Here is a 13,239-nt window from a genome sequence, read left to right as displayed (position 1 = left end):
TGTTGATTGTTTCCTTTGCTGTGTAAAAGCTTTTGATTTTGATGAAGCCCCAGTAGTCCCATTTTTGCCCTCGCTTCCCTTGCCTTTGGCTGTGTTTCTAGGAAGAAGCTGCTGCAGCTGAGTTTGAAGAGGTTGCTGCCTATGTTCTCAAGGATTTTGATGGACTCCTGCCTCACACTGAGGTCTTTCAACCATTTTGAGTCTGTTTTCGTGTGTGCTGTAAGGAAATGGTCTATTCATTTTTCTGCATGTGGCTGTCCAATTTTCCCAACGCCATTTGTTGAAGAGACTGTTTTTTCCATTGTACATTCATGCCTGCTTTGTCAAAGATTAGTTGACCATAGAGCTAAGGGTCCATTTCTGGGCTCTCTATTATGTTCCAGTGATCTATGTGTCTGTTTTTGTCCTAGTACAATACTTTTGTGATGATGACAGCTTGGTAATAGAGCTTGAAGTCTGGAATTGCAATGCCACCAACTCTGGCTTTTTCAACATTCCTCTGGCTATTCAGGGTCTTTTCTGGTTCCATATAAATTTTAGGATTATTTGTTCCATTTCTTGGAAAAAATTGATGGTATTTTGATAGGGACTGTGTTAAATGTATAGATTGCTGTAGGTAGCATAGACATTTTCACAATATTTGTTCTTCTAGTCCATGAGCATGGAACATTTTTCTCTTTCTTTGTGTTTTCCTTAATTTCTTTCATGAATACTATATAGTTTTCTGAGTACAGATTCTTTGCCTCTTTGGTTAGATTTATTTCTAGGTACCTTATGGTTTTGGGTGCAATTGTAAATGGGATTGACTCCTTAATTTCTCTTTCTTCTGTCTTGTTGTTGGGTATAGAAATGCAACTGATTTCTGTGCATTGATTTTATATCCTAACACTTTACTGAATTCCTGTATGAAGTCTAATGGTTTTGGAGTGGAGTCTTGGGTTTTCCACATAAAGTATCATAACACCTACAAAGAGCGAGAGTTTGACTACTTCTTTGCTGATTTGGTTGCCTTTTATTTTTGTTGTCTGATTACCAAGGCTAGGATTTCTAGTACTATGTTGAATAGCAGTGGTGATAGTGGACATCCTTGCTGTGTTCCTGACCTTATGGGAAAAGCTCTCAGTTATTCCCCTTGAGAATGATATTCACTGTAGGTTTTTTATAGAAGGCTTTGATGAAATTGAGGTATATACCCTCTATCCCTATACTGTAAAAAGTTTTGATCAAGAAAGGATGCTGGGGCGCCTGGGTGGCTCAGTGGGTTGGGCCGCTGCCTTCGGCTCAGGTCATGATCTCAGGGTCCTGGGATCGAGTCCCACATCAGGCTCTCTGCTCAGCGGGGGGCCTGCTTCCCTCTCTCTCTCTCTTTCTCTGCCTGCCTCTCTGCCTACTTGTGATCTCTCTGTGTCAAATAAATAAATAAAAATATTTAAAAAAAAAAGAAAGAAAGGATGCTGTACTTTGTCAAATGTTTTCTCATCATCTATTTAAGAATATCATATCATGGCATATTCTTAATCAAGCATCTCACTTTATGTGACCTAAAACATGTTGAGCAGAAAACGCAGATCTCATGATACAATTGGTTCTCTCTGTAGAGATTCTGATTACAATCAATGTAAAGGATTAACTTTTCAGAGGCTAGAAAATGTATATGCTTTTTGAGGGGAGGGGAATGAATAAAGTAGAGGAAAAGATACTGTGATCATGCTTACTTTTTGGATTAGAGTCTCTTGGGCAAAAGGTATGTTTTAGGAGCTACCTATTTTGGGAAGGGATGGAAACCTCCATTTTGACCAGAGTATATCTTAAACATTAGAACAAACAGGGGGCTGAGGTGGTACAGAGTTTTTCTGGGCAGCTTGGGCTTATGTTAGAAATCAGGCTGAAAAAAAAGAAAATAGTATTTGAAAACAGACGCTGAAATAAGACTATGCAGAATGTGCTCAGTTTGGTTTGGCAGCATTTCAGAAGATGAGTCTGGAAATACACCCCAGGGTTGGAAGACCTTAAGCCCAGGTGAGGGGTGCGGGCACATCTTTTGGCCTATGGGAGCCCCTGGAGCATTGTACAGAATAATGGTGTATGAAAAGCAGCATCTTATGAACATGTCTTGAACACCTACCAAGTGCTGGTCACTGCCCCATATATTTGCACATACAGTATCTCATTTTATTCTAGCAAGATCCCTGGTAAGGAGGCAGTTTTAGCTCCAAACTTACAAATGAGGAAAAGTGAGCTCACTCAGGTCAAGCTCCCTCCTAAAAGAAGGTGTAAGTGGCAAATCCATCATGTTGGGACACCACTGGCTGACCCCACAGGTGGGTGAGGTTTTGAGAGCCATGACTAGCAGCAGAACTGGCCAGGGCAAAAGGGAGAATCACTGAGGACAGAAAATACGATTATTAACATAATTAAATGTATAAGTTGGAAGGAAAAAGAGGAGCCTAAGCTGGTCATTTGAGTGTAGAAGAATAAGATACTTAGAGAAAGAGGAAATGCAGATAGGGGACTGCATTTAGTGGAAGGGGGAGGGAGATACATTCTTCATGGGACATCTGGATGGACACATCTAGCCGGCTATTGAGAAATGCAAAGAGTGGGGCGCCTGGGTGGCTCAGTGAATTAAAGCCTCTGCCTTCGGCTCAGGTCATGGTCTCGGGATCCTGGGATCGAGCCCCACGTGGTGCTCTCTGCTCAGCGGGGAGCCTGCTTCCCTGCCTCTCTGCCTACTTGTGATCTCTCTCTCTCTCTCTCTGTCAAATAAATGGATGGAATCTTAAAAAAAAAAAATGCAAAGAGTGAGGAGCAAGAACAAATTTGTGTGCACAAGATGAGTGAGGTGCCTAATACAGGTGATAAACTGAGCCAAGGATACGTGTGTAGACTACACTTGGGCTCTGCTTAGACAGCCAGATTTTAGCAAATAAAAACACAGGCTGCCAAGTTACAGCAGAACGTCAGGTAAAGAAGAATTAACTTTTATTATTACTGTTCTTTAAGATTTTAGTCACGGTCGCCAAACTATGGAAAGAACCAAGATGCCCTTCAACGGACGAATGGATAAAGAAGATGTGGTCCATATACACTATGGAGTATTATGCCTCCATCAGAAAGGATGAATACCCAACTTTTGTAGCAACATGGACGGGACTGGAAGAGATTATGCTGAGTGAAATAAGTCAAGCAGAGAGAGCCAATTATCATATGGTTTCACTTATTTGTGGAGCATAACAAATAGCATGGAGGACAAGGGGTGTTAGAGAGGAGAAGGGAGTTGGGGTAAATTGGATAGGGAGGTGAACCACGAGAGACTATGGACTCTGAAAAACAATCTGAGGGGTTTGAAATGGCGGGGGGGTGGGAGGTTGGGGTACCAGGTGGTGGATATTATAGAGGGCACGGATTGCATGGAGCACTGGGTGTGGTGAAAAAATAATGAATACTGTTTTTCTAAAAATAAATAAATTGGGGGAAAAAAAAAGATTTTAGTCACTTATTTAAGAGAGAAGATTTTATTTTTAAGTACTCTCCATACCCTAGTGTGGGGCTCAAACAACCTCAAGATCAGGAGTCATGTGTTCCACTGACTGGGCCAGCCAGATGCCCCAAGAATAAATAATTTTTAGTTTATGTCCTTTGCAGTATTTGGGATGTCTACATTTAATTATCTGAAATTTAAATTTAACTAGGAATCTTGTACTGCATCCAGTAACCTCAGCTATGTTTCAGATAGAAACTGCACTGTGAAGAATAAAGACATGTTGAAAGGTGACTGGCCAAAGAGAAGCCATGAATCTGCAGGAAGATGAATGATGTATCATAGTAATATATTGGGAAGAAATCTGTCCATGCCCCGATTCTCTGGACGAGAACTGCAAGGCAAGGGAGTATTACACACAATGCAAGTACTGTGGCATATGAGGGGGTGAAGAAGGACAGACCTCCAGAGGCCAAGATGGCAGGGCTACTTGAATGGAAAACACCGGTGCTGGAGGTGAGTTGGTCTTTTTACTCACAGGAGATGCTTCCATACTTACAGGACTGGTTTTGGGGCTCTTTGGAGAGTTCTCCAAGAGACCCAGAGTTCTAGGCCCATCGCTGGGTGGTGATAGAGGCAGGAGAATTTGGGGGGTGTCATGGGCCTTCAGGAGAATAGAACTAATGTTCACTGTAAAAGTCAATGCCAATTAGAGTGACATTTTGAGACTAAATGAGATGTCCAAGGGAGAAGGCACAGAAGCAAAAACAGTGGGAGGTCTAGGACTAAGCTTTTGGATATGTTCGTACGTTCCCCTTCAAAGGTGTGTGAGGATGGTAAGAGGATTATGAGCCAGCAGGAGGGGATGAGCTGAGACCCCATGGCAAAAGTGTAGTTGATCCATCCAGCAGAGTTTTAGGACCATCTTCAGCAACTTCCCATAGAAAGCAAATGGAAGCATAAAAACAGGTGATGGTAACAATTTTTAAACTGAAAATTCTAGGGGTGCCTGGGTGGCTCAGTCAGTTGAGTGGCTGCCTTCAGATCAGGTCATGATCCCAGGGTCCTGGGATCAATCCCCGCATCAGGCTCCCTGCTCGGTGGGGAGCCTGCTTCTCCCTCTCCTTCTCCCTGCCACTATGTCTACTTGTGCTCTCTATCTCTCTGTCAAATAAATAAATAAAATCTTAAACTGAAAATTCTAAAAGTCAAAAATGTCAGGCTGTGGAGCAAGCCATGGTAATGAAATGTGACTGAGCTGACAGCTAGTGGCTCTTAGTACTAGGGGATTTTTGTTCCCTATATTTGGACATACACTTGGGCCCTTAGTTTTAGTTCATAGGCTCCTAGGCTCTTTGAGAAAAGGATCAATCAAGAATAAAAAATACAGGGGCGCCTGGGTGGCTCAGTGGGTTAAAGCCTCTGCCTTCAGCTCAGGTCATGATCCCAGGGTCCTGGGATCGAGCCCCACATCGGGCTCTCTGCTCAGCAGGGAGCCTGCTTCCTCCTCTCTCTCTGCCTGCCTCTCTGCCTACTTGTGATCTCTGTCAAATAAATAAATAAAATCTTAAAAAAAAAATAAAAATTTAACATACTTAATTGGAGAAAAAAATTTATCAGTGTTTTTAAATTTTATTTACTTAGAACTTTCGTTTTAACGTCTAGAAAACTTTGAAGTATGCCGTTGTCCAACTAAAACCTAAATGAAAATACACATGAATTTGCCATCTCAGTTTCTTTTTCTTATGTAAATATATTTTCATGTTAATCTTTTGGCTATTGAAAGAAATGGGATGAGAGATCACCTAATTAACCATGTATTTCCCTGGGTCATTGTCAAGTAATGATCTGTATTAAATGAATTGATATTTGATTAACTTTCTTAAGTAACTGTTGATCCCTCTGCAGAAGCCCAGCAGACTCCTATAGTGTGAGTGTGGTGTACTTTATGGAAATGAAGGAGGGCTTACGTTGTCAGTGAAGACTACTCCGAGTTTCCACATCTGATACTTCACGTCGATAGAGTTCAATCTGGAAAGACAAAAAAGAAGAATTTGTAGGTATGTACATGAAGTGCTTTCTTGTCCTACATTAAATATAAGGTAAACTCATTTATGTGAGAATGATCTCTGGAAACTGCTAAATTAACCAGCGTGTACATCAAGTATCCTCACTAGCTTTCATTATACATTGGTAAATACATTCCAACAAAATAATTTTTACTTACACTGATAAACACTTGCATGAAGAGGCATATTGATTTTACAACTATACTTAGTTTAGCAATGAAAGGGCTTTTTCATCTTGTTTGTGTTTCCTTTTGTTTTCAAAAGCCTCTCTACTTGAAGGGATTCACCTCTTCCCCTTGGTTCCCAAAGCACCTTGTAGGCTTGGACTTAGTATGATTTCCCACATTGTTTTGTGATTGTGGGTACATAGGTATCTATGTATGTACATTTATGCCTCTCTCCCTAGTCTGTGAGCTCCCTAGCCAACCAAGCACATTATATCATACATGGAATATGTCTCAGTAAACACATGTTGAGAGAATAAATCTTAGCATAAGTATTCATGGTCTTTGCAGATTAAATACACACATTTTAATTAAAACATACTTTCTAATTTTCATTTTTTTCAAAACCTCCCACCGATTTATGGGTTAAAAAGTGTAACTTTGTTCACCTTTCCAATATGCCAGGTATTTGATATAACGCAATATAATATTAGCATTATTACATAAAGGCTTCTCTAGACTTATTGTCTTAATCTTTGAGTACTTTACTCATTGAAAAATGCCAATCTTTTATTACAAGTGGTAGGATCGATCATGGCTAATCAAAGCTGACTTCTTAGGAGACTTTACCCTCAAAAGTTAAGGAATCAATTTTATTACTAAATAACATTTTTTAATAGATATTTTTAAAATGTATTTTAGAGAGAGACAGAGTGGAGGGAGGGGCAGAGGGAGATAGAATTTCCAGCAGACTCCCTGCTGTGCGTGGAGCCCTACAACGTGCTCCAACCCACAACCCTGAGATCATGACCTGAGCCAAAACCAAGAGTCTGATGCTCAACTGACTGAGCCACCCAGGTGCCCCTGCTAAAGAATATTTTTAAAAGTTCTGTGAATATTTACAATGGGTTTCAATATAAGACTATATTTTCTTAATGTGGTAAAATGCTCAATGGCATTATTATTTTCCATGAAAGCAACCTAAAAAAATAAAATAATAAGTATTTCTATCAGGATGCCTGAATGTATCAGTTTCTTACTTATTTAAAACACCATTCTCATTTTTCATCCCTATCAAACATTAGGATGACAAGACCATTATCAATATCATGAAGCTGCATATCCTTTTCGTAGTGCAGGACACACTTTCCTAACCAATCGGGGGCAGTCCTACTGTTTGTGTGGGCTGACCCACCCCCAGGGATGGGCCATACCTGATCTAGGCCAGCTAGGACATGTATTCACCTCACCACAGCACGCGGTTCAGGGGAAACTTTCAGCCAGAAGCTGAGGAGTTTTGCTAGAGAATTTTGAGATACAGGTCCCCATGAAGACACAAATGAAAGAGATGCAGGCTGCTAGCTGTCATTCTGTCCCCAGGAGGTAATCTGGCCACTTATTTGATTGACAAGCCCTATATTTTTGATTGGCAGATAAATACATGCACAGATAAATTAATCAATTTAAAAGTATTAATCCCTAAGGAAAAAACTGTATTATGCCACATTAATTTCTTGGTCCTTTGCAAGGAGTCAAACTTGGAAACATTTCCTAGGTGAAACAATGGAAAATTCCCCTCATTTGAAACTATTTTTTCATACTGGAAAAAAAAAAAACCAACAATAAAAAACAGTCTGAACTTTCATTTTTTTTCAGACTTATGTTCTAGGGTCATAAAGATGGCCAGGGAAAGTGTATAACCCAGTGAAATTTGTTGATTCTACACTGTTTGTCAGAGATCTGAAAATATTAGTAGAAAGCTCAGCATCACTCTGACTCTTGTTTTATCTGAAATTCTAGCATCAGGGTCTTAGTTCTAAGCACCATCAGTGTGCTTCATTTTCTATACAGCAACAGTCTTTAAGTCCCACATGTATTTTCTTAAAGCACCGAGGTGATGTTTTGGATCTAAATTTACAGTTTTTGTCATATGTTTGCTTGTCTGATTTTCAAATGAGTTCAAATTATTTTTAAAAACCACTAGCCCTGGGGCGCCTGGGTGGCTCAGTGGGTTAAGCCTCTGCCTTCGGCTTGGGTCATGATTTTGGGGTTCTGGGATCGAGCTCCACATTGGGCTCTCTGTTCAGCAGGGAGCCTGCTTCCCCCCGCCCTCTGCTACTTGTGGTCTTTCTCTCTGTCAAATAAATAAATAAAACCTTTAAAAAAAAAAAAACCACTAGCCCTAACAACTTTTCAGATAGATAAAAAATATATGACTGATAAGATAGGTCAGCCAAAGTGGTTTTCTTTTTTTAAAAGCTAAAATATTTATCTGAGACAAAGTAATACTGCCCTACAGAGCCTCACATATCTACAGTTTCAAAGTTATCATCACATCCCTAGTTGGCTGAGACCATAAGTATACAATGGGAAAGGCTGATTTATATTAAAGGAAAGGTAACTGTTACATTTTTTCTAAAATCATTTAAGTGGCTACAATAAGAAATTACATTTTTATAAGCATGTATGCTTAACATTTATTCCAGAATTACAGGTGATCCAATTTGCAAAATATATTTATATGTACACTCACACTACGTGTGTGTGTGTGTGTGTGTGTGTGTGAGAAATTCAGTCTCAGGCAAATTCAACTCAACTGGTTCACATCCTTATAGTTATATAATAAATTAGTCCATTAAAAGCATGGTATTAGGAGCACCTCATTTTAAAATTAAATTTCCAAGTTACAGCATGACAGCATAATATTTCTAGCATGGAGTTTTTGCTATTTAAATGAAACACATTATAATAAAAGAATATGAACTTTGAACATTTCTAATGAAAGAGCTACACAGATCCCTTTTCCAGAACATAGGAAAGATTAACCTCTTTTCAGGCACTAAGCATCAGAAAAGAAAGTCAAATATCATACTTTTGCATATGTTTGACTTTGACTTAAGTGGCATTTAGGGATTAGAAAAAGCAAATTAAGAACACAAATATTTATTTTTGCTTTATGTAAATAACAAAAAGTCACCTTCCAAAATTAGTAGGAAAAAATCCAGTCATTCCATAACTGAAAACCCCTGCAAGTTTAAAGCAGACCTTAGGTATATCTTCTGTTTCCCTCCCTCTATGCCTCAGACATTGAGGGAAAGGAAATCAGTGCACTAGCAATTTCAGAAATGTCTGAATTTCTTCTCCTTTCAGTCTATAGCTATAGGAAAGGGCATAAGCCGCACTCACACAGCCGACAGGGAGCTGTCTTTCTTCGGCTTCTTCTTCTCCCGGGCATCGCTGAAGTCCAGAGCGGCTTTGTCCATGCCAAGGAGCTCGCTGATTCTGTCCCGGCCGTAGAACTCTCCGTACTTATCCATAACCTGGGGGACAGGAATAAAAGCACTTGACCCACCTCATGCATTAACTAACCCCTGTATGCCTGTGTACACAAATATCTAATTATTTTTATACTTATTATAGTTTTGCCTTATGTTCAAGTTCACTTGAAATTCTTGTTTATGGTTCTTTGTCTGTGATCACACTGCTTAAGGTCACAGCAAGCTTACAGCGTTTTAGATAATACCCTCAGCAGAACAAGATTTCTTACTCAAGAGGGAGGCATGCAAAAGGAAGAGAGTAGGCCAAATATGTAAGAGAAGAAGCAGAAGAAGATGGAATGAGAGGAACTTCAACCAAATTCCTACTTTGTGCCAGGAATCACGGTAAGAACTTTGACTTACTCTCCCTCACAGGATTGTCACAGCATATAACTTTTCTGTTATTAGGATCCTACTCTGCAGATAAAGAAGTTGTGTCTCAGAAAACAGAACATGCTCAAGGTTGCTAAGCTTGGCAGGACATGGAGTGAGAAAGCTATCAGGCAGGAGCTGGCTCGCGGCCAAGGTCTGTATAGACCACTGCTGACCAAGGGCGGGCCACTAGTGATGGCATCAGGATGCCATCATCCCCACCATTCAACACTCCCATCGTTTCCTGAGTGGAGCAGCCCTTCAGTAATCCCCAGAGCCTTGTCTCCCCGCCCTCCTGTCTTCAGTGCAGTCCTAGCATAGGTTCCGGGGCACCATTTGAATCCCTTCTGAGCAACCCCTGTCATCGCTCTGGCCCCTCTCTCCCTTGGCCACATGCACCTGGCCTGTTTTCAGACCAGTGCATAGACATGGGCCCACAGCTCACCCCTGAGCTCAGGGGGTGCAACTCCACGACACAGCCACTCTTGGCCCAATGCTGATGGACCACGAGAGTCCCCCACACAGTGGAAGTGGGGGCAACAAAAACAGTAAGGAGAGAAGAGCAGGAGAGAGGACCGGCTCTGAGAGGTAAAGGGGGTAGGAAAGGAGGGCAGAAGGAGAGGAGGAAATAACATGGGGAAAGGAGGCAAGGAATGCCAGAGTGGGTGAAGCAGCACACTAATGGGAAGGAAGAAGGGACTAGCAGAAATAAAATTCAGGGGCACGTGGGTGGCTCAGTCAGTTAAGGCTCTGTCTTGATTTCGGCTCAGGTTGTGAGACCTCAGGGTGGTGGGATCAAGCCCTGCCCTCATCGGGGAGTCTGCTTGAGATGCTTTCTCTCCCTCTCTAAAATAAATAAATCTTTTAAAGAAATCAGTTTTCTCTAAATGTGTATAATGAAAGTAAATGAAAACATGAAAGAGTAAAGAGTCTGTGAACACTGATTACAAAGGTTCATGAAAAACACTTGTTCTGTGTTATTCTCCTGGCACTACAGATTGGCTGGGATAAGCTGAGTGGTGGTTCCCTCTGGACTGTGTTCTCACCTCGTTCCCAGAAGAACAAACTGGGCAGCGCGTGCGTGCGCGCGCACACACACACACACACATAGCAGGAGTGCCACGAATAGTCCTGCTGCAATTACTGTTCATCTGATCCTGAATATGCAGTTTCCTTCTGAGAAACTTGTGCTTTAACAACTTAAAGCTGCTTCTTCATTAAATAATTAAGGAGACTAAAATGATCAAATTATTTTAAATTATTTAAAAATAAGTCTTTCAATGTTTGGTCTAGTTTGGATGTGCTCTTAGGCAGTAGCTCAGTGCTACTCACAATGCCAGGTCACACAAAAAACTTGCATCAAAATAAAAAACACACTACTCTCAACTAGAAGGGGGAAAAAAAGGTCAATGGGTTTCATCATGTACCTGATTTAAACTTGTGGTGCAAGCCCTCCATCTGCCCTGAGGCTGGTAATAGAGGATTTGCAGCTGCTCCTGGAGAACCGTCCTGAGTAACACTGAATTGGTGAAATCAAAGGGAACAAGACCACTTCGTGTGGCCGGTACTTCTGCCTGTTCACTCCACAGAGCATCCCCTGGGGCTAGAACCCATGAAGGAGCAGAGGGTGAGCTGGGTCAGTTTGGCAATTAGGTTCAAAGAATAAGTAGGAGCTAGAATGTAATCACTAGAGTATTTTACGACATACAAGTAATGGTGCATATATTTCATTCAAAAATGTGATCTAACATTAAAATTCTGTGTGGGAACAGCAGAGATGATCCTTGACTCAAGCACCTGACTTAGCAGGTGCCATAGTGGACTACTGACTGTATATCAGTGTCCTTTCCATTACACTCTGAGGCAGTGGGCATTCGAAAGATAAAACGTGATGAAAATAAAAAGATCTTTGAAGTTTATATAAAGTAAATAAAATTCGATCCTTTGTTGTCATGCAAGGACTTGACTTCTGTAAAGCAGGATTCCAGCCCTAGTGATTTATAGCTGTCTTATCAGAAAATGGACATCAGCTAATTTACGTTACCCAAACAATCTCAGAAAATTCTCACCAAGTCCTGATACGGTGCAGACCGAGCACTGTTTATTCGCTGGAGTCAGAGGACAGGCAGATAAAACAGTGCTTATTTATCTTATAGCTACAGCGCATGCGTATTTTTTACATGCAGTTTTTGAAATTCATATTCAATTTCACTGCCGCTTTGAAATGACATTGACAGATAAAGCACACCTCAATATTTCATTCTACATATGAGCCGCATCAAATTCAAATCTGAAGTGTGCTCTAGGAAAGAAACAGAGAATGCATTCTTTTTGAGAAGTATTACCTTTCTTTTAACAAATTTGTCCCAGTAGTTGTTGGGAAATGACCTAAAAAATACAAAAGCATAAAAGTAAAATAGTATCATTAAGAAAACAATAAGCAACAGTATACTGTTTGAACTATACAACATACTTCAAGTAATATGTAAGATCTTTCCATTCACAAAAATCATAATTTATGTCCCATCTTATCCCATAATTTTTCTATATTTTAGGTAGATCAAATATTATTTAAATGTTACTCTAACAATATATACATACAAAATCACAAAAAGACTATGGGCTACTATTTTAGTAGAGAAGAATATGAACATATTTATTAATAAGCAGGCTTATTATATTTATTTACATGTCAGTATATGTCATTTGTAATGTCAAATACAGTTTTTCGTCAATTGTGCTTAAAAATTAAAGTACCTAAAATTCTGTCATTGTTTTTCCCATGAAGTAAAAAAACCATCTCATTCCCCCTAGTTATCCTCAAGGAAACTAAGCAAGGTACCAAAACACCATTCTGGCACCTTGACTAACACTGAGTTCACTTAAAGGGAAAGACTTAATTGACTTAGTATAAACAGCTAGAGTTGATAAATTAAACATTTATAATGCACAAAGAAACCATCCCTATTTGAGAACTTGGGAGTTTATAGAAATGTTAACTTTTTAAGAATAAGCAAAACTGGTGAAAATAAAAAGTATTTCAGTCTTGAGTAGTACAAACTACTCAAAAAGTATTGCATCACTAATACTTTTAGTGTTGGACAATTACACTTTCGTGATGAATTTATACCTGGAACAGCAGCTAGTAGTTTGGGTCTTGAGCTCACAAGGCTAAATATTTAGGGTACAGAAAAAGTACTTGTTTCTCTGCCTTAAGTTTTACAGGTCATACTCCTCAACTCATTTGATACCCTGCTGCTTGGTGGTACCGACAATGAGCTTACAACATAGATACGTCAAAAGTACGAAATTCAGTATTTTTACTTTTAAGGCTACAACTCTTTCCCTAATTTCTGCCACCTCTGTGCTTTTGGAGGAGAGAACCCTGCGCTGTAGTTATGTACCTCTAACTGTGCTCTTCCCTGAACACTGAGTAATGGATGTCACGTTCCATCACTCCTGTGAAAATGGACTCAAAGCCATTTTTGATTAAGGAATTCAGAACACAGATGGGAAAAAATGGATGGCATCCATTAAGAAGCTGACAGCACTTAGTCTTTTGATTTTCTTGGCTGAAAATATCACTATCATTCACCTGTGCTAAACTTTTGACAAATCTGCAAGAACTCCAGCATTTTTTTTTGGTCTTAAAATTTTTGAGCATAGAAATGTCTCAAAAAATTCTTTACTCACTGTGTGTTGATTACAAGTCTATCCCACTGGCCTTTAATATCATCTTCTGAAGGTTGTTCTGTAATATAAAGCCCATCAAATTCCAGTTTTCGAGCTACTTCCTTTTCTCGCTTAAAAATAACCAATGGGACCTACGTTTGAAA

The 13,239-nt window shown here is 39.9% G+C and overlaps 1 protein-coding gene across 6 annotated transcripts in view; it reads right to left on the bottom strand.

The window, feature by feature from the left end:
• Positions 1-13,239, bottom strand: part of RYR2 (ryanodine receptor 2) — a 535,490-nt gene that overhangs the window by 22,876 nt on the left and 499,375 nt on the right. For all 6 annotated transcript variants that reach the window (XM_044239419.1, XM_044239420.1, XM_044239421.1 and 3 more), the window contains 4 exons: positions 13,097-13,227; positions 11,749-11,791; positions 8,901-9,034; positions 5,452-5,512 (listed from right to left, as the gene is read on the bottom strand). In XM_044239419.1, the coding sequence (XP_044095354.1) occupies positions 5,452-5,512; positions 8,901-9,034; positions 11,749-11,791; positions 13,097-13,227 (369 nt within the window). The remainder of the gene's footprint in view (positions 1-5,451; positions 5,513-8,900; positions 9,035-11,748; positions 11,792-13,096; positions 13,228-13,239) is intronic.

This window comes from Neovison vison, chromosome 2 (assembly GCF_020171115.1).
Source record: "Neovison vison isolate M4711 chromosome 2, ASM_NN_V1, whole genome shotgun sequence".
Classification (NCBI taxonomy): Eukaryota; Metazoa; Chordata; class Mammalia; order Carnivora; family Mustelidae; genus Neogale; species Neogale vison.
This window is presented reverse-complemented; position numbering and strand designations above follow the sequence as displayed.